This window comes from Canis lupus, chromosome 13, assembly GCF_011100685.1.
Source record: "Canis lupus familiaris isolate Mischka breed German Shepherd chromosome 13, alternate assembly UU_Cfam_GSD_1.0, whole genome shotgun sequence".
NCBI classification, from domain to species: Eukaryota; Metazoa; Chordata; class Mammalia; order Carnivora; family Canidae; genus Canis; species Canis lupus.
In genome coordinates this window covers 63,288,761-63,308,530 of record NC_049234.1, presented here as the reverse complement: position 1 = coordinate 63,308,530, position 19,770 = coordinate 63,288,761, and the positions used below count along the sequence as shown (strand labels likewise).

Sequence of the window (19,770 nt, the reverse complement as noted above, 5' to 3'; positions counted from 1 at the left end):
TAAATAGTTGAGGCTGCAGAATCCAAGGGATTCTACTGAGTGTCTATGCAATGGCTTTCTATTTTAATTTCCACTGTTACTCACATCCTTTAATCTTTCATGGAATGGGACTAAAATAGTTGAAGGTGGGGGCTCCTGTCCATAAGAGTCATAGATATCCCCATGAAATTAGGATTCTAGCTTCTCTTTGTTCCTGGGTTTTATTTATCATGATGAAAATTAATCAATGTTCTAATTTGCAGAAAGAATAAGAACAGGACTTGTAATCTGTGATTTACTAAAGCCTCGTTGAATTTTTGACAGTTAAAATTTTTCCTTCTCTGGCATTTGAAGACTTTACACTTGGATGAGGGGCGGGCGAATTCTATGGTGTCCGTGCCCCCAAACCCCAGACCGACCTCTTTGTCTTCATGCTTCTTTTATCCTCCAGGCTGATATGGCCTGGGCCCTCAGTTGCAATTCTTGGGATTCAAAGATGAATGAAATACAAACCCTATTTCGAAGGAAATTAAAGGTCAGCTCTAAAAATTAAAGAGTAACAGAATAAAGTGAAGAAGGACAGGATAAGTAAGGAGGAAAGGAAGTGGGGGAGGAAGAGATGGAGGAGTAGAAGGAGAAAAGTAGGGAAGGAAGGAAGAAAAAAATCATTGCCTGACTTGGGATGAGAGAAGAGGGGAGACACTACTGTCAACTCTACTGGTAATATTGAGAAGTGCTCATTACTTCATTTTAGATTCATTACATATCATGGTCACCTTTTTTTAAGAGTTGTAAGGTTTGTTGTTATTGTTTCGAATTTTAGAGTTTTTAGAATTGTAAGTTTTTTAAAGCCTGAAGTGAATTTTAAGAAAGGAGAGGCTCTCACCCTGCCAAGTACACATGCGACTACATCTCCTTCACAACATGTCTGATGCAGATTTTTAATATACACGGCCAGTCTGGCAATTTCAGAAAAGTTAGTTTTTGGTTGTTTTTTAGTCAGCAGAACCAATTCCCTGAAAAGAAAAATAAGTACATTTTAGACCATATTTTGAGTTCAATCCTTTCTAAAATTAGTTCTAGTTCATTGAGTAACCAAAATAATAGAAACACATTTGCAAATGTAGGATGAAGAGAGTATATTTTAAATATATACTTTTAAATGCCTTCTATTTCTTCAGTGATAGCACTCAGAGCCACACAAAGATCTAAATCATAAAACAAACACCATTCAATTCATAATCATGCAAAACATAGTCATTTTCATCATTGAAGTTATCACTTAAAGAAGCTGAGTTGCTTAGATGCATAACTTGGAAATTTATCTGACCTGAATTTCCAAGTAAAATTCTTCATCATAAAGACAATGATTACAAGAGTCTTGGGTCTCCCTTGCCTCTCCCTATTGACAGCTGAGCAACATCCCCAAAATGTCTCTGGCAAGAGGAAAAATGAGACTGCCTTGTAAGGAGAACTAAGCTCCCGTGCAGCCCAATGCTGTCCCAGATTGGGAAAGGAGGTGATATAAGGGAAGATACATCTCTTCACAGGTAAACTTGGACAGAAATACAATCTGGACCAGGAAATAGGCACACTGAGTAAAACAAATTCTCCTCACCCCACACTCTTCCATCAAAACACCTACAAAACACCACTAAATTTTCTGTTCTGCATTTCACTGGAGCCAAAATCTTTCCTATCTTCTCAGAGGAAAGAAAATATTTTGTCTTCCAGCCTTTATCATGTGGAACAATTAAGTGCCTGCATCTTCATGTACAGAATCTTTTGTGCACTAAAGGCAGAGGCTAAGGGATCTGACCAGATGGAAGAAACTGAGGCAGGAGATAGTGGGTAGAGAGAAGGATTGGGCGGTCTCAAGCCCAGCTCTCTGTGTCCTATCAAATGGGCAAATAGCATATGTGTAGAGAAAGGAAACAAGTTTGCATTGAGAGACATTATTAAATAAAAGAAAAATAATTTTTCACATGAGTTTGATCAAATGGGGTAATCCAAAAGCAATAAAATTCATGTATCTCAATCAGTAACTTACACTGCTTTTGCTACTTTATGGTTGAATTTAATTCCAATTTCACATAAATGGTGATGCCTCCAAGATAGTTCTCTAATGTATTTTCTGATGGGTTCTAGCTGTAATTAGAAAAACAACTCATCACAGAAATGTGGTAGTAACAGAAAAAGCCACTCGTGTAATCAGTAAACAAGAAAGGAAAGTACAAGTTGTTTATCTCCTCAGAATTAGAAAGTCCTTATTGCCTTATTTAAAAGAGATCAAATGTGGTTGGTTGGTTGGTTGGTTTTATAAAATAGTATCTTACTTCCCAGAAATCACTTGTTCTAGAACCTCAAACATTTGGAATGAAAAGAAGACATGAAATTAAGCAAACAAAAGTCCAGAGAGCCAAAGGAATACATTTCAATTAGGTCTTATACTTGTATCTTGTTTTTATTCAAGTTCCTAGCTCTGTCATCTTAGACATGTCTCCTACTGCTTATCTAAAATATATGCTCCAGTTTCGCAATATACATTAATGAAGTCCCCCTCCCCCACAAATATGTTCATAGTTTTTAACCCAGGATTTTTACTTTTGAAACTATTGCAAATAAATTCTTCTACATAAATAAAAACATAATTATGCAAAAAGAAGAGCATGCATATTTTGTTATGATGGTAAAATTTTGGAAACAAATAAAATGTGTCTCAACATTGTGATGGTAAAGTAAATAATGGCACATTAATTTTGACAAAATTTATACTTCTACTAAAAAGAAAGTTTAAGTCTTCAGTATGATCACAACGTACAAAAGAAAATCTGTGGATAGAGAAATGAACAAAAGGAAAAATCTAAAATTGGTATCTCTATGTGTTGGAAATATTAGCAATATTTTTAAATTTCAGAACAGCTCTATATTTTCACTTAAACATTATAATGACCAGTTGGCTAACTGTACCTTAGAGTACTATTTTTAAGAACAAATTAAAAAAATATACACAAAAGTAATATTCAAACCACAAAACTGGCACAATAATCATAATTTAATAATTATTATTAAATATAACTAATTATATTTTTAATCAATTATAAATATAATTATTACTTTAATCCTTATTTTGTTGTATTCTACCCATTTAAAATCTAGTACAAATAAGATTGTCTACTTCTCCAAGAGTCTGTGAAGACTTAATTCATAAACCATATTCTCTGATCATAGACTTAATTTTTACACACTTGGTTATGTCATTTTCCCTGAGAAGAAGCCAGAACCATTAGGAATAGACATCCTGGTATCAGCAATACTGTAAAGATCATAAAGTAGGATAGAGGAGGGAAGAACTCTAAGGTAACTTTATAGGTGCATGTTATACATGAAGGAAACTTCTCCACTGAGAAGGATTAAAATTAAGAAAACTTTGTAACTTAAAAGAGTAAGCACAAGTTACTTAAAAAAAAAAAAACTTAACCTCTACAAAAACGTTCATTCTTTAGAAATGTGAAGTAATAAGACATAAGTGTGCATGATCATTTGTTTTTCTGTTTTTAATTAATATAAACCAAAAAGCAAAAAAACTGTCCTGCTTAGGAATTCAAAATTGACTTCTGAAGGAGTCACTAGGGAACAAACAGAGAGGGAGATAATAAATTTATATAATAAATATATTTATATATAAAGTATATAATATAAATTAAAGCTATATATTATAATGATATCATTAATATTATCTTTAACGATAATAGCTATAATTATTGAGTACTTAGCATATGACAGAAACTCTTTAGATATATTATTTAATTTCTTACAGAAAGCAGACAAAGAGGAGCTCAATATGAAAAATAGGTTTAGAGAAATAGAGAAATAGGGGTTTTGAAGAATATGAAATAAATTTACACTGAGAAGATCAAAGAAAACAGTAAGAACAAAGTGGTCCTGTATTTAATCTTGAGAATTCATCAAAATGATTATCAAACTACTACTCATTTCAGTACAACCTTTGGAAAATCCATCTGGTGCCCTCTCTAGTAAAGATGGTCATTTTATGTTAATATTTAAATCCTGAAACGAGCATGCATGAAAAGTACTTTTATCATAGAACTAATCACTGATTCATATCCATTCAATGAAAGAGAAAGGCTACATGGTTAAAATTAAGTGTGGTAGATTGTATTTTCCAAAGATTGCTGCAGGGATATCTTCTATTCCTTGCTCTTCTTACAATGAGACTTTGACAGTCTTCCCAATCAAAAGGTACAGTATATATACTGTCCCCTTCAAACTGGTAAGGTTTTATGGTGTTTCAACTAATAGTGTATGACAGAAGTAACTTCTGAGACTAGTTCATTAAAGGCCATTCGACTTCTGCTTTAGCCACTATTATATGCGTTCTTGAAGTCTTTGGCCATGTAAGCAATCCATCTGCCCTGAAGCTACCATGCTGCGAGGAATCCCAAACTAACCAAGACCACGTGGAGAGGCCCTGAGATTCTGGGAGAAGAAAGAGATCTTGAACTAGCCCCTAGGTGATTCAGGCCCCCGGAGTCCTAATTTCAGCCCTTGTCTGACTGCAACCACAAGAAAGATCATGAGCCAGAACTGCTCAGATGAACCCTTCCTGGACTCCCGACCCACAGAAATCATGAGAGATAATAAAATGATCCTTGGTTTTGAGTCAATAAATTTTGGGGTATTTTGATATGCAACAATAGTAACTTGAATATTAAATATTTATGACAAAGTAGTGTCTATGCTAATTCACACTTTTCAAATTTTAATAACAATATGAATTGCTTCAGTATCTCTTTACAATGGAGTCTTATTTCGTATGTCTGGAGAAGAGCTTCAGATTCTGCATTTCCAATGAGACGCCAGGTAATGCGTACGTTGCTGGTACACAGTCCACACACCGCAGAACAAGGCTCTAAATAACAGTTGACATATGAATATTTTACCTTCATCTGGAAGCATTCAGTTTTATTTTCTTCTTGGCAACATGAGTGAATAGCTGTTTCATAGCAAGCAGACATTGTCAGAATAGTGGGTCCATACAAGAATGGATACTTTCTAGACATTTCATAAATGTACCTGTAATTTGGCAAATACAAAGTCGTGTAATTTAGAATCCAAGAACATGTGCCAACACAGTTTCTGCATTTAGTTTTGTCGACCTGAAACTTCTAGAATTTCATGATGAAAGAGATAAGATAGCACTATACTATGTAAAGACATCATCACGTGTTCACGTCACTCTGGACAGATCACTATGAAATTAGACATTCACAGAATGCCCAGAAAGTGACCAACTGTGACTTCCAGGCTGGTGGGGAAAGAAAAAGTAATTAAAACTTGTCATTTTTATATAAATGGAAGAAGTGGAAGATAGAAAGTTCAGTAGGCCAAAATGAATTGTAAATGCAGGATTGTACATCTGGTGCAGGAGGATTAAATTTAGAAGCTATTAGTGGGGTGAGGGGAGTCTCTCAAGATCATCCAGAAGTTCTTTCTAGACTAGGAAATGCCAGTCCTCCAAGATGTGTCCCTCAGTATTTTGGTTTGTTACTAAGCCCCCATCTTTATTTCCCTCTCTAGTTCATTTATCCCTCACACACAGAGCCTGGGCATCAGGTCTGCCTTTCACTTATAATGCATGTCTCCTCCTATTTTTGCAAAGTTTGCTTAAAGACCCCACAGACACAAATGCAAAACTACTGAACAAGAGGACATTATAGGCATGCGGGGTGCCTGGGTGGCTCAGTCAGTTAGGCATCTGTCTTCCACTCGGGTCCTGATATTATGGTGCTGGGGTCTAGCCCCTATGTCATGCTCCCTGCTCAGCACAGAGTCTGCCTGGCCTTCTCTCTCTTACTCTCCCTTTCCTTCTGTCCCTCCCTCTAAACGCTCATACTGTCTTTCTAATTAAAAACAAAAACAAAAACCCAGATGACATTACAGGCAAAAACTGGCTTAATGCTCACACAAATCCATTTTCTTTTTCCGTGTGCACAGGGAGACTCCTTTTCCAGACTCCCTTGCAGTTAGGTCAAGAACATGTAACTGAATTCTGGAGGATGAAATGTGAATGAATGTGCTCCACAATGCTTTGAGGTGTGGCTGGTAATGTCTCAGCACAGTTCCCTGCTCTCGCTCTCTTTTTTTTTTTTTCCCTGCTCTCTTTTTTTCTATTTCGATGACCTTGGAAACACATGCTCCAGATAATATAGAGCTGGAAACACTTGCATTCCTGGGTTACCCGTGGGAGGAGAACTGTCAGCAGCTGAGCCAAGATAGAGAGAGATGAGATGTCAAGTGTCAGGATAGCCAATTAAAACGAAATGAAAGTAACACTCAAGACTCATACTGATTATTATAATACTATTCTTAATGCAAGTTTAAGATGTAGTGTCTGTAGAGTTGGCCTATATCACCAGAAAAATGGTGACACCAGAAAATCAGGTTTTCAACATTGAAAGGATAATGGAGGAAGCGATAGAATAGGAACTTGGTTCTTGTTTTAACATCCATCCACCACCAGTTCCTTGGATAATACATAAATCTATATCCCTGCTCCTTTGGGATCTAACTCCAAGTCCTTTTGGGATCCTAGAGAAAAATACAGCTGCAGAAGCCAATGAAGTCAAATGAAAAATTGCTACCATTGCCCTCCCTGAAATGATTGAAAAAGCAATGGTATCTCATGACAAATATCCAAGGAAATGCTTAAAATATTTTATAGAAATCCCTTAGTGCTGCAGGGTCTAGAAAACAATAACCGAAGGAGGTGGCTAGAGTTTCTGGGGTCAGGGACTATATCCATATGTGACTTCATCAGAAGAGTATTTGTTACTGCCCTCTGCCCAGATACGAATCCTGGGGCCCTAATAAAGACAAGATTTGCAGGAGACCTGAAGCGCTAACCAAACGTCAACAGACACCTTATCTAACAACTGGTGTGTAGCAATTCTGTGGTAACATTTCCTTTCGGTTAAAGGTAGAAAATCATTTTTTGTGTGTGGGTGGATGACCGAGGCAGTTGCCAGTAGAGTTGTTTACCAAATATTTCCAGCTCCCCTCCTTTCAGGCAAATGGTAGGATTGCACATTTCTGCCTCCTGTGAGATGAGGTATGACAATGTGACTTGCTGGTTAATGATGTGTGAGTAAAAATGATGAGTGCTGTTTCTAAACAAGCTTAAGAAGCAATACATGATTTACTATTATCCCCTTCCTTTGCCATAGTAATCAAGGAAGTAAGTGTTGAGATGGTATCTTTGTCAACCTAAGTCCCTAAGTGACTATGATAAGCAGACTGCCTACCAATTTTCATTGGACAGATAGCATGAGTGAAAAAAAATTCTGTTTTTTTGTTATACTGAGCTGCTGAAAATTAGAGATTATTTGCTACCACACTAAAGTTAGCTTACCCTGTAAAAGTATTATTACTTTTGCTTTTTAAAAACCTATAAAGAAAAAAGTCATCCGCAAACTATGGAGGTGGAAAAATAGGCCAAATAATAGAACCAAACATCATTCATTAACAATACTTAGAAAAGTAGGTCTGTGATCCTCCCTCCCCCCATCCCCCCAAAAAATTCCTCTTCACTCTCACTAAGCGGCCCCAAAGCCCTGGAAGTTTAGTCAATGGGCTTCTATCAGCAGAGTCTCTCAAGCCCAACCTATAGAAACAGAACGACAGAACTGGTATTATCAACATACAGCTGCCTCCTAACATAAGGAATTGTATTCCTTGAGAACTGAAGCCTTGTGTTTCTCTTGTCAATACCAAATTTCACCAAAGCCATTCAATACCTCTGCTCTTTATTGTCTATGCCGAATTAAGAGTTCATTTTTGTACTATGGTAACTTAGTTCCCTTGGAAGATACTCAATATGAGCCAATTCTAATTTTAAATCTCCAAAGACAAAGTTTAACTCAATATAAGGAAAAGCTTTCTACTAATTAGAGACATTAAAAAAATGGAATGTCCCTATAGTAAGATATCATAGGGTCACACTTAATTAGAAGTGGGTTTCTACAGTCAGATATTCAATAGAAGCTTATAATAAATTAAAACTGTCATCGAAAATTCCTTAGATAATCCAAAGATACAGTAACGATGGTTTTGTGTATCTGTATACTATGCCGTCTTTTGAAAAATCTGAAATAGCTGACTTTTCCTCCCAGCTCTGATATATGGTTACTGTTTCCTTGGTTGAGAATTAAATGAAGTTGTTGCCTTATAATTATGAGACAAGTAATTAGAAAATTATTTTTCCTCTCAGTATTTATAGTTGTCTGCATATTAAGATTAGCGTTTAAAATAACTCCTTATATTGACTTCATTGTAAATATTCAAGAAGAGATTAGATTCACTGTCTGAGTATAGGTTAGATTTTGTAATCTCTGAATGTTCAACCCAAACCTGATTTTATAATTCTCTCTTAGAATGGAAGCATCATAGTAAATAGGTAGCTGGGTCCTGTTTTGGTTCCCATTCAGTTGCCCCTAATGCCAGACAGGTTGTAACCTGCCCAACCCCCAGTCTCTTAGTCCTTTCTTTTTCTTTTTTCTTTTTTGGTAAGATTTATTTATTTGAGAGAGAGAGAGATTGGGGGGAGGGAGGGAGAGAATGAGCTTGCGCGCTCTCTCTCTCTCTCTCTCTCTCAAGCAGCGGGGAAGGGTAGAGTCTTAAGCAGACCCCATCCTGACTGCAGAGCTGTATGCAGGGCTTATTCTCGAGACCCTGAGAACATGATCCTAGCTGAAATAAAAAGTTGAATGCTTAATCGACTGAGACACCTAGGGATCTAGTCCTTTCTACCTAAGGATGCAGGTCCAATTAATTTCTTCTTCAAGGCTCAGTAATTCTGTACCCAAATAAGTGAATTAAAGTAGTTTATGTAATTCGGCATCAAGTCACTCTGCTCATTTATCTCTGATCAAAAGTTTCATGTCTAAAATCTGAAATCAAATCATCACCATGCTCCTTGCCCTCTAGAACAAGCATCAGATCTTTGCCTTATTCCCATTATCTGAGCCTGTCTTGATAAGACAGCCAGAATTGCATTCCTTGAGAACTGAAGTCTTGTGTTTCTCTTGTCATTTCTACCTCTCTAGGCATTGGTTACCTACCTCTAAACCCAGGCACTTGCTCATACCCCACTCTTAACAGATAGACCTCTTTGCTCATTAGGAAAACGAAATAAGAACTCCCCTACGCATCTGCTATAATGCTATCCACTCTAGGTGGGAATTATAAAATGAGAGTTTATGAGCAGAAAACTCATCTCTGTCTAATCTGCAATTGCCACTTACTCCTAGTTCTCACCAAGCCTATCAGATACCCTCTCTGCTATCCCTTGATGGATCTTCCAAATGCCAGCCCCTTGCCAGAGCTATCACCCACTCTCTGTCCCTAGTACTCTCTGTGTATTATGCTCTGCTTACTTGCTGTACCTTTCAACATCATTTGCTATGGGTCTGACTAATTTAACCTAAGGAGATGGGTCTTTCACATTGTCCTAGTCATTTTTAAAATTATCTTTAAAAATGTTTTTGTCCTAGTCATTTGTAATGTTCTACATACAGATGTTTCTATGCCCTGTCTGGTTTCACTAAGGTTGTAACTGTCATTCTGAGGGAGAAAATATATATATTGTAGCTCAAAATTTTACTCTAATTCCAAGTAATAAAGCATTGTGTTCTCAGAGGCCCATATATATAAAAAAAGATCTGTCTTCAAAATTTGAAAACACTCTTCTTCAGAGAGAAATGGCTTACCTCTCCTTCACTGACACTTGATTCTCTTTGTGCGTCTCACAGATCTGCTCAGGATTTGGAATTTGGAATACATCACTGTCATCTGCATCATCTTTTTTGTATAATAGGAAGCACTTGAGTCTTGCTTTGTTATTTATATTGCAACAGTCAGAAAACTCCTGTCTCTCAGCCTTTCCTTGGTTATTACAAATGTGTTCCAGAAAAGTAGTCATCTGCAGGAGGAAATAATAATGTAAAGGGGAAGCAGGTGTGATCTACACTCTTAGGAAAGGTAAAGGATTATTATAAGAAAAGTCCCCTGAGCATATGATCATATACTCTGTATTTAGTAATCCCTGGACATAGCTCTCTAGAGCAGAAGTTTTTTTATGTTTTTAAGTCTAAATTTCCACATGTTAGACATGGGCTAAATGGAATTTATCATTCTTTCATTTCCAAAATAATTGTGATTTTGAATATGTTTTCATATAGTCATTAAAAGGCATTAAACAGAAGCCAAAATTTCAGAGCCCAGCAAAATCAAAGTATTTCTTGTAACTATCCACCAAGAAAGAAAAAGATGGTAGTTTTCTTTCCTTGCTTCCTAATTGTTTTTAGTTTGGTTTCCATGGGAAGTTATTTTAAGAATTGAACTCTGAGACAGTATGTATTCAGTGTCAAATGTTCAAATGAAAATGTAATAATTCAGTTACTTTTCAAATACCTTTGAGTGGCAGTAAATGTGTGGGATGCTACAAACTTCAAACAATACATGCCCAGATTTAGGGGATAAAGGTTAAAAAAAAAAAAGGCCATCTTTTGAAGTAGAATTAAAAAGGAATCACTATTAAAATAAGTGAGACTAGTCACTAGGAGAACTTCATTTCAAATGTGTTTCTAGGGGCACCTGGTGCAGTCAGTTAAGCAGCTAACTCTGGATTTCAGCTAAGGTCATGGTGTTTAAAAATAAAATAAAATGTGTTTCTAATAAGACTGATGATTTTTTTTAAAGATTTTATTTATGTATTCATGAGTGACACAGATAGAGAGAGAGGAAGAGACACAGGCAGAGAGAGAAGCAGGCTCCATGCAGGAAGCCTGATGTGGGACTTGATCCCAAGACTCCAGGATCACACCCTGGTCCAAAGGCAGACGCTCAACCGCTGAGCCACCCAGGTGTCCTAAGACTGATGGTTTTCTATGTCTACTAAGAGTCTAGTAAGTAGGTGGGTAGGTTTTAGCCCCAAGAAGGTGGGTTAAAAAAAAAAAAACTTACCGACAAAAAAGAAAACTATTAATTTGTAATTTAAAATGTTTGGCATGATATAAGTGATCCAAAAAATATGTGGATTGTACAAATATGTTAGTGTTCATCAAAATTTGCTCATCACAAGATAGATATACTTTATGAGACAGTAGTAATCCCCAAGATTTTTTGCTGGCTAAGAAAAAGGCCTATAATAATATTCACTTCTTTCTTATTTTTCAAGTACTTTTAAAAACTTTTTAAAATTAGTACTTTGATTTCCCAGGGACCTTTATATGAGGATGTCAGACAACAATATTCCAGTGAGAGAGGCAAAGCAACCAACTTAAACGAACAAATTGGCATTCTAGGTTATAATTCATTCTCTTGAGTGTTTGGGTTCTCTGAGTCTGAGCCCTCAGAGATGAAGTGAAAAACTGTAGATTTATAAACCTACAAAGATTATATTTTGAGTGTGATTGATATACATATTGTTTCCCTTAAAATTTCATACCTAATTATTCAACATCCCACTTCATGATAACACCTTTTGGTTGGAATTTTAGTTTAAAAAAAAAGAGAGAAAGGCAAAACATGATTTACCTACCAATTGGTGAGCGCATTCTGACGGTGATTCATGTGGCTTGAGAATCTTGCACTTGTCTGTTAGATCTACCAACTCTTCAACTATGGTTTGTACTTCTTCATAAGTTAACTTCTGAAGAAACTGAGCAACCATAATGCTGGTGCTGAAACATACAACTTGTAAGAGTGTTAAAGATAAAATCAAACTCTTCCTCCATTATTGTTAGATCAAATAACAATGCCCCTCTCCCCCTTCCGAAATAATCGTGATTTCAAATTTCAGATAAGAGAATATTGATAAGACTCACATGTCTCTTAAGTTCTCCTGCAGATAATTCTGGCTATTAATGTGGCGCAAGGCTGAAAAAAAAAAAAAAAAAAACGAGATTTTTTTTTTTTTTTGCATTAAGAGGATATTTTCAAAATTGAAATCTCCCTTTATAATTCTGAAATCCATATTTATTCACTTATAAACTTCCAGACCTATTTTATTTGCCATCAAAATTAAAATGAATTGCTAGAATATACCTTCACCTGTGTTTCAACTGCATTCTGTAAATAACTTATTTCTATTCAAATGTACTGTGTACTTGAAATCTGTCATTTGCTTACAAATGAGTTGCATGTACTTGTGTTGACACATCTGAATTAATTAACATGATTTGGCTATTTGGCTATTTAACTCTTTGTATTAGAAGCTACTAGCGTATCCAAGGAATATTAAGAAAATTAAACATTGGGAGCAAACGTATAAATATTAGCACTTTGCCAGGCTTCATTTGGCAAAGACAGCATCTCAAGCATCTTGGATTTACTATCAACTTTATCTTTCTTATCACCTCCACTTACAAGTTCTCTATTAAAAACAATATCTTCTCAGGACACCTGGGTGGCTCAGCGGTTGAGCGTCTGCCTTTGGCTCAGGTCGTGATCCCAGGATCCTGGGATCGAGTCTTGCATCCAGCTCCCTGCATGGAGCCTGCTTCTCCCTTTGCCTGTGTCTCTGCCTCTCTCTATGTGACTCTTGTGAATAAATAAATAAAATCTTTAAAAAAACTCAACAAAACAATATCTTCTTATACTAATGGTTTCTTAAGAGCTGAACAGCTTTCTGTTAAATAAAGAAACATTATTATCGCTATTAATACAAAAGCTTTGGAGTCCGTTACTCTGAGTTCAACTTCTAGCTCTTATATTGAGTGTGGCCTTGGGAAAATTGTGTAAGCTCTCAAAATTTCTATTTCTCTACCTAGAAAACAGAAATAAACTCTACCACATTGGATAGTTATTAGGATTCAATGGAAACATAGATGTGAAGCTCCAAGCCCAGCACCTTGCACAGAATAGGTACTGAAAAAAGTGGGTCATAATATTTTTCTTGCTACTATGAACACAGTTGCTTTATCCAAAATTGTTTATCCAATTTCAAACACAAATTTGAAATGTATAGATCCCTCACCCAGAGTGCAAGCTAAGCTAAAACGAGATCTTTCTGTGTGTGTTGCCTCAATATATTCGCTCTCTTTCACATCCCTTCCACAAATTAATTTCTAGCAATTTCCAATGACTCTGTTGACAGTGATGAGCACTGAAGAATATAAGCCTTTTCTTACATTTAAGTATATATTTTAGGAAGTCATCATGCCTTATCTCCTGGCACATGGCATGTATAGATTGTAAATAGGATCCCTACCTGCAGCTAGTAAACTTCTCTGAAGAGTTTGACATTGAACGTAGCTGAAGAAAACAAGAAAACATATAGGTCTAAAAATCTTCATTGTTCCAGATGAACCTTTAAAGAAGGTGCTCTATCATCTGAAAGAACTGAGGAATCCCTTTATACTCTTTTCAAGTAATTACTATTAATAATTAACCTTTTCCTGGTGAATATTTTTTCTAGACCAATACAACCCTGATAAAATTGAAGAAATTCATGGCAATGAAGAAATATTGCTAATGGATGGCATTCATTAATGAATACTGGATTTTAAAATGAGTCATGTCAATCTACTTGTTTTTTCAAGATTATACCATGTAGGCCTTGTAGTAATCAATAAGCACCTTTGGTAAATATTTCATTTCCTGGGAATGCCTGTTGACATGTACAAAGTTCTGAAGTGGCAGGAGGGAAGGTAAACATGTACTACCACAGATTCAAATAAATGGTTAAAGCCCTGGTTCCAGTGCTGGGCACATTTTCAAGTCCCTGGAGATAGTGGGGAGCATAGGCCTTGGGAGCAAACCCAAGGAAATGGGACCTAACTTATTGAGTGTTCATTGTGAATCTGGTGATTTTTATGACTTTATACAGATAACAGAATTCTTATTCCTTGAAAAAGAAAATGGGACTCAAGATTATCTAGGCCTGCCTGCCATACTAGGTAACCACCTAAAAGCAGCACCTGGAAGACTCAAGTTCTGGAAATGGCCAAGAACACATCATGCAGTCCGTCTAAGGGCCATGGAGCTGTTGACAGCTCTGGCAAGGGTGAACCAAGACAACTGCTTAGGCAGGCTCTTAGCCCAGTAGCTGTATGAGATTGAGAACATCATGACACCCAAGGGCAGGCACAAGTACCACGTGAATCTACTGGACTAGTGAAGATGTCAAGAAGTGACAGTGCAGATGAAGCACATCCTGGTGCTGAAGGTGCTCTATGAGAAATGGGAGGTAGCAATGAGATTGGGCCTTTTCTTCTATCAGTTCAAGGAGTGAACTTATTCAATGTCCCAGGACAGGCAACCAGAAATCACTTCCGAGTGCATGCAGCTCTTGAGGCTTATATCTGAGGAGACCCAGAGAACTTGCATTTTCCCTTGCCAAGTCAGGGCCTGCCCATAGGACTGAGAAGCCAGCCAAAGAAGCACCTGGGAGCCTCAAGCTCTGGGGAAGCTTGAGAACACATCATGCAGCCTGTCTATAGGGTACAAGTAAAGGAGTCTGGACTACTTTGCAAGTACGACACTTTGTTGGGCTGCAGGAATATCCTTCACTCAGAGACACCCAGGAGCCATGATTACTGGCAGAGCAGACAAATCTGGAATCCTTGCAAGGGCTGATTCTAGTATGCTGACTATAGTATCCTCAACAAGAGACACTTGGGAGTCTTACTTGTTACAGAGGCCTGGGACTTCAGAAAATAGGCAGACCTGGAGGATTTGGATTGACCTGCCATGTTGGAAACAGGAAGAAACAGAAAATTTGAACAGACCAATTACCAACAATGAAATTGAATCAGTAATCAAAAAATCCCAACAAACAAAAGTCCAGGGCCAGAAGGCTTCACAGGCAAATTCTACCAAACATTTAAAGAAGAGTTAATCTATTCTATTTAGAAGAGTTAATCTATTCTTCTATTTAAAGCAGGAGAGCTAAGTTCTTGTCTCACAAAGATTGAATCTTGTGGACAAAGGAGAGTGAGCAAAGCAATAGTATTTTATTAAGCAAGGATACAGAAAAAGCTCTCAGGAGTGGGAGGGGTCCTGACAGGGTTACCAACATGGATCTCCACTGACAGTCTTTTATTTAGAACTGACCAGGGAGTTTGTGACCTTAACATTCTTGTGACAACTTGGCTTGAATAAGGACTGATAATAACATTTTTAATGGCTTCCTTCTATTTTTTTAATAAATTTATTTTTTATTGGTGTTCAATTTACCAACATACAGAATAACACCCAGTGCTCATCCCGTCAAGTGCCCCCCTTCAGTGCCCGTCACCCACTCACCCCCACCCCCCGCCCTCCTCCCTTTCCACCACCCCTAGTTGGTTTCCCAGAGTTAGGAGTCTTCATGTTCTGTCTCCCTTTCTGATATTTCCCATACATTTCTTCTCCCTTCCCTTATATTCCCTTTCACTATTATTTATATTTCCCAAATGAAGGAGAACATATAATGTTTATCCTTCTCCGACTGACTTACTTCACTCAGCATAATACCCTCCAGTTCCATCCACGTTGAAGCAAATGGTGGGTATTTGTTGTCTCTAATGGCTGAGGAATATTCCATTGTATACATAGACCACATCTTCTTTATCCATTCATCTTTCGATGGACACTGAGGCTCCTTCCACAGTTTGGCTATTGTGGACATTGCTGCTAGAAACATCGGGGTGCAGGTGTCCCGGTGTTTCATTGCATCTGCATCTTTGGGGTAAATCCCCAGCAGGGCAATTGCTGGGTCGTAGGGCAGGTCTATTTTTAACTCTTTGAGGAACCTCCATACAGTTTTCCGGAGTGGCTGCACCAGTTCACATTCCCACCAACAGTGCAAGAGGGTTCCCTTTTCTCCACATCTTCTCCAACATTTGTTGTTTCCTGTCTTGTTAATTTTCCCCATTCTCACTGGTGTGAGGTGGGATCTCATTGTGGTTTTGATTTGTATTTCCCTGATGGCCACTGATGCGGAGCATTTTCTCATGTGCGTGTTGGCCATGTCTATGTCTTCCTCTGTGAGATTTCTCTTCATGTCTTTTGCCCATTTCATGATGGGATTATTTGTTTCTTTGCTGTTGAGTTTAATAAGTTCTTTATAGATCTTGGAAACTAGCCCTTTATCTGATACGTCATTTGCAAATATCTTCTCCCATTCTGTAGGTTGTCTTTTAGTTTTGTTGACTGTATCCTTTGCTGTGCAGAAGCTTTTTATCTTGATGAAGTCCCAATAGTTCATTTTTGCTTTTGTTTCTTTTGCCTTCGTGGATGTATCTTGCAAGAAGTTACTGTGGCCGAGTTCAAAAAGGGTGTTGCCTGTGTTCTCCTCTAGGATTGTGATGGACTCTTGTCTCACATTTAGATCTTTCATCCATTTTGAGTTTATCTTTGTGTATGGTGCAAGAGAGTGGTCTAGTTTCATTCTTCTGCATGTGGATGTCCAATTTTCCCAGCACCATTTATTGAAGAGACTGTCTTTCTTCCAATGGATAGTCTTTCCTCCTTTATCGAATATTAGTTGACCATAAAGTTCAGGGTCCACTTCTGGGTTCTCTATTCTGTTCCATTGATCTATGTGTCTGTGTTTGTGCCAGTACCACACTGTCTTGATGACCATAGCTTTGTAGTACAACCTGAAATCTGGCATTGTGATGCCTCAGATATGGTTTTCAAAAATTCTCAACAAGATACTAGCCAATAGGATCCAACAGTACATTAAGAAAATTATTCACCATGACCAAGTAGGATTTATCCCCGGGACACAAGGCTGGTTCAACACCCGTAAAACAATCAATGTGATTCATCATATCAGCAAGAGAAAAACCAAGAACCATATGATCCTCTCATTAGATGCAGAGAAAGCATTTGACAAAATACAGCATCCATTGCTGATCAAAACACTTCCGAGTGTAGGGATAGAGGGAACATTCCTCGACATCTTAAAAGCCATCTATGAAAAGCCCACAGCAAATATTCACAATGGGGAAGCACTGGGAGCCTTTCCCCTTAGATCAGGAACAAGACAGGGATGTCCACTCTCACCACTGCTATTCAACATAGTACTGGAAGTCCTGGCCTCAGCAATCAGACAACAAAAAGACATTAAAGGCATTCAAATTGGCAAAGAAGAAGTCCACTCTCCCTCTTTGCTGATGACATGATACTCTACATAGAAAACCCAAAAGTCTCCACCCCAAGATTGCTAGAACTCATACAGCAATTCGGTAGCGTGGCAGGATACAAAATCAATGCCCAGAAGTCAGTGGCATTTCTATACACTAACAATGAGACTGAAGAAAGAGAAATTAAGGAGTCAATCCCATTTACAATTGCACCCAAAAACATAAGATACCTAGGAATAAACCTAACCAAAGAGGTAAAGGATCTATACCCTAAAAACTACAGAACACTTCTGAAAGAAATTGAGGAGGACACAAAGAGATGGAAAAATATTCCACGCTCATGGATTGGCAGAATTAATATTGTGAAAATGTCAATGTTACCCAGGGCAATGTACACGTTTAATGCAATCCCTATCAAAATACCATGGACTTTCTTCAGAGAGTTAGAACAAATTATTTTAAGATTTGTGTGGAATCAGAAAAGACCCCGAATAGTCAGGGGAATTTTAAAAAAGAAATCCTTCTATTTTGCGATCTGTTTATTCTTTGTTGATCACAATGTGACTGCCATAAAAGGGCCCCACCTCAGATGCCTGAGGCAAGGTGGTCTGATTTGTTCACATATCTCTGGTTTCTTTGCACCTTGGCATTTCTGGGATTGACCCCAGCATTGAGCATTCTGTTCAGTGGGGAGTCTGCTTCTCCCTCTGCCTCTGCTTCTCCCCTTGGCTCATACTCTCTGTCTCTCTCTCTTGCTCTCTCTCTCTCTGTTTTACAAAACTGTAGCAATAAAAGCAGTATGGTACTGGCAAAAAATAGACACAATGTTCAATGGAACATAATAGAAAACCCAGAAATAAACCCATAATTGTGTGGTCAATTAATCTTCTACAAAGGAGGAAAAATTATGCAATAGGAAAAAAAGATTCTCTTTAACAAATGATGTTGGGAAAACTGGACAGATACATGCGAAAGAATGAAACTAGACAACTCTCTTACATTATACACAAAAATAAACTCAAAATGGATTATAGACCTAAATGTGAGATCCGAAACCATAAAAATCCTAGAAGAGAGCACAGGCAGTAATTTCTTTGACATTGGCCATAGCAATATTTTACTAGGTATGTCTCCTGAGGCAAGGGAAATAAAAGCAAAAGTAAACTATTGGGACTACATCACAATAAAAAGCTTTGGCACAGTGAAGGAAGCAATCAATAGAACTAAAAGGAAACTACTGACTGGGAGAAGATATTTGCAAATGACATATCTGATAAAGGGTTAGTGTCCAAAATATGTAAAGAACTGATGCTACTCAACACCCAATAAAACAAACAATCCAATTTAAAAATGAGCAGAAGACATAAACAGACATTTCTTTAAAGAAGATATCCTGATGGCCAATAGACACATGAAAAGATGCTCAATATCACTCATCATCAGGGAAATAAAAATCAAAACCACAATGAGAACTCACCTTATATCTGTCAGAATAGCTAAAATAAAAAACACAAGAAACAACAGATATTGGTGAGGATGTAGAGAAAGACAAACTCATATACCGCTGGCGGGAATGCAAACTGGTGCAACCAACCTTATATCTGTCAGAATAGCTAAAATAAAAAACACAAGAAACAACAAATATTTGTGAGGATGTAGAGAAAGACAAACTCATATGCTGCTGGCAGGAATGCAAACTGGTGCAACCACTGTGGACAATGGTATGGAGGTTCCTCAAAAAATTAAACATAGAAATACACTGTGCTCCGGTAATCACACAATTGAGTATGCATTCAAAAAGTACAAAAACACTAATTCAAAGGGATAAATGCATCCCTCTGTTTACTGGAGCATTATTTACAATAGCCAAATTATGGAAGCAGCCCAAGTTCCATGGACTGATGAATGGATAAAGAAGAAATGGTATACATATGCAATGGAATATTCAGCCACAAAAAGAATGAAATCTTACCACATGGATGGAGCTAAGGAGTATAATGCTGAGCAAAACAAGTCAGAGAAAGACAAATAACATATGATTTCACTTCATGTGGAATTAAATGAACAAAACAACAGCAAAGAAAAAAATAAGAGGAAGAGACATAGCAAGAAACAGAGTTTAGAGGACAAACAGTTAACAGAGGGGAGGTGGGTGAGGGATGCATGAAATAGGTGAAGGGGATTAAGGGTACACTACTGTACTCTTAACTGTGTACAATAAGCATAGAGTAATGTATAGAATTGCTGAATCACTATATTGTATACCTGAAACTAATATAACACTGCATGTTAGCAATACTGGAATCAAAACAAAAAGCTTAATTTAAAAAAAATGATCAATAGCAACAATAGACTCAAGAGCATGTAATTTGCTCATAGACTCACAGGTAGAAATTCAGGTCTGTCTGACTTTGGAGCCCACACCATCCAAGAGCTAGTATTGAAAACTAAGCTGTCGACATTCCTGAACTATTGTCACCTTTGCCTAACATCCAGATTGGGGGTTTAGGGGAGGAAACAGGTACTTACTGGTCAAATAAAAAGTCTAAGAAAAATGTGAAGTCCAAAAGTTTTGGAAATGGAAGATCACCAGTTACTACTTTAACAATTCCTGTCCTGAGTTTCCTTGTTTATATCT

General features: G+C 37.3%; 1 protein-coding gene across 4 annotated transcripts in view; it reads right to left on the bottom strand.

Annotated features, from left to right (window-relative positions):
- LOC482194 (alpha-fetoprotein-like) overlaps nt 1–13,384 on the bottom strand; it is a 53,325-nt gene extending 39,941 nt beyond the window's left edge. For 3 of the 4 annotated variants that reach the window (XR_005369090.1, XM_038556311.1, XM_038556313.1), the window contains exons 1-7: nt 13,271–13,384; nt 11,886–11,937; nt 11,600–11,741; nt 9,768–9,979; nt 4,944–5,076; nt 2,030–2,127; nt 866–995 (exon numbers count right to left, since the gene is read on the bottom strand). Coding sequence is in view for 3 of the 4 variants with exons in the window: in XM_038556311.1 (XP_038412239.1) it covers nt 866–995; nt 2,030–2,127; nt 4,944–5,076; nt 9,768–9,979; nt 11,600–11,741; nt 11,886–11,937; nt 13,271–13,355 (852 nt within the window). In the remaining variant the exon portion in view is untranslated. Of the gene's footprint in view, nt 1–865; nt 996–2,029; nt 2,128–4,943; nt 5,077–9,767; nt 9,980–11,599; nt 11,755–11,885; nt 11,938–13,270 lie in introns of all 4 variants that reach the window. The other variant, XM_038556312.1, reaches the window with a different exon arrangement.
- Between the last annotated feature and the right edge of the window lie 6,386 nt (nt 13,385–19,770).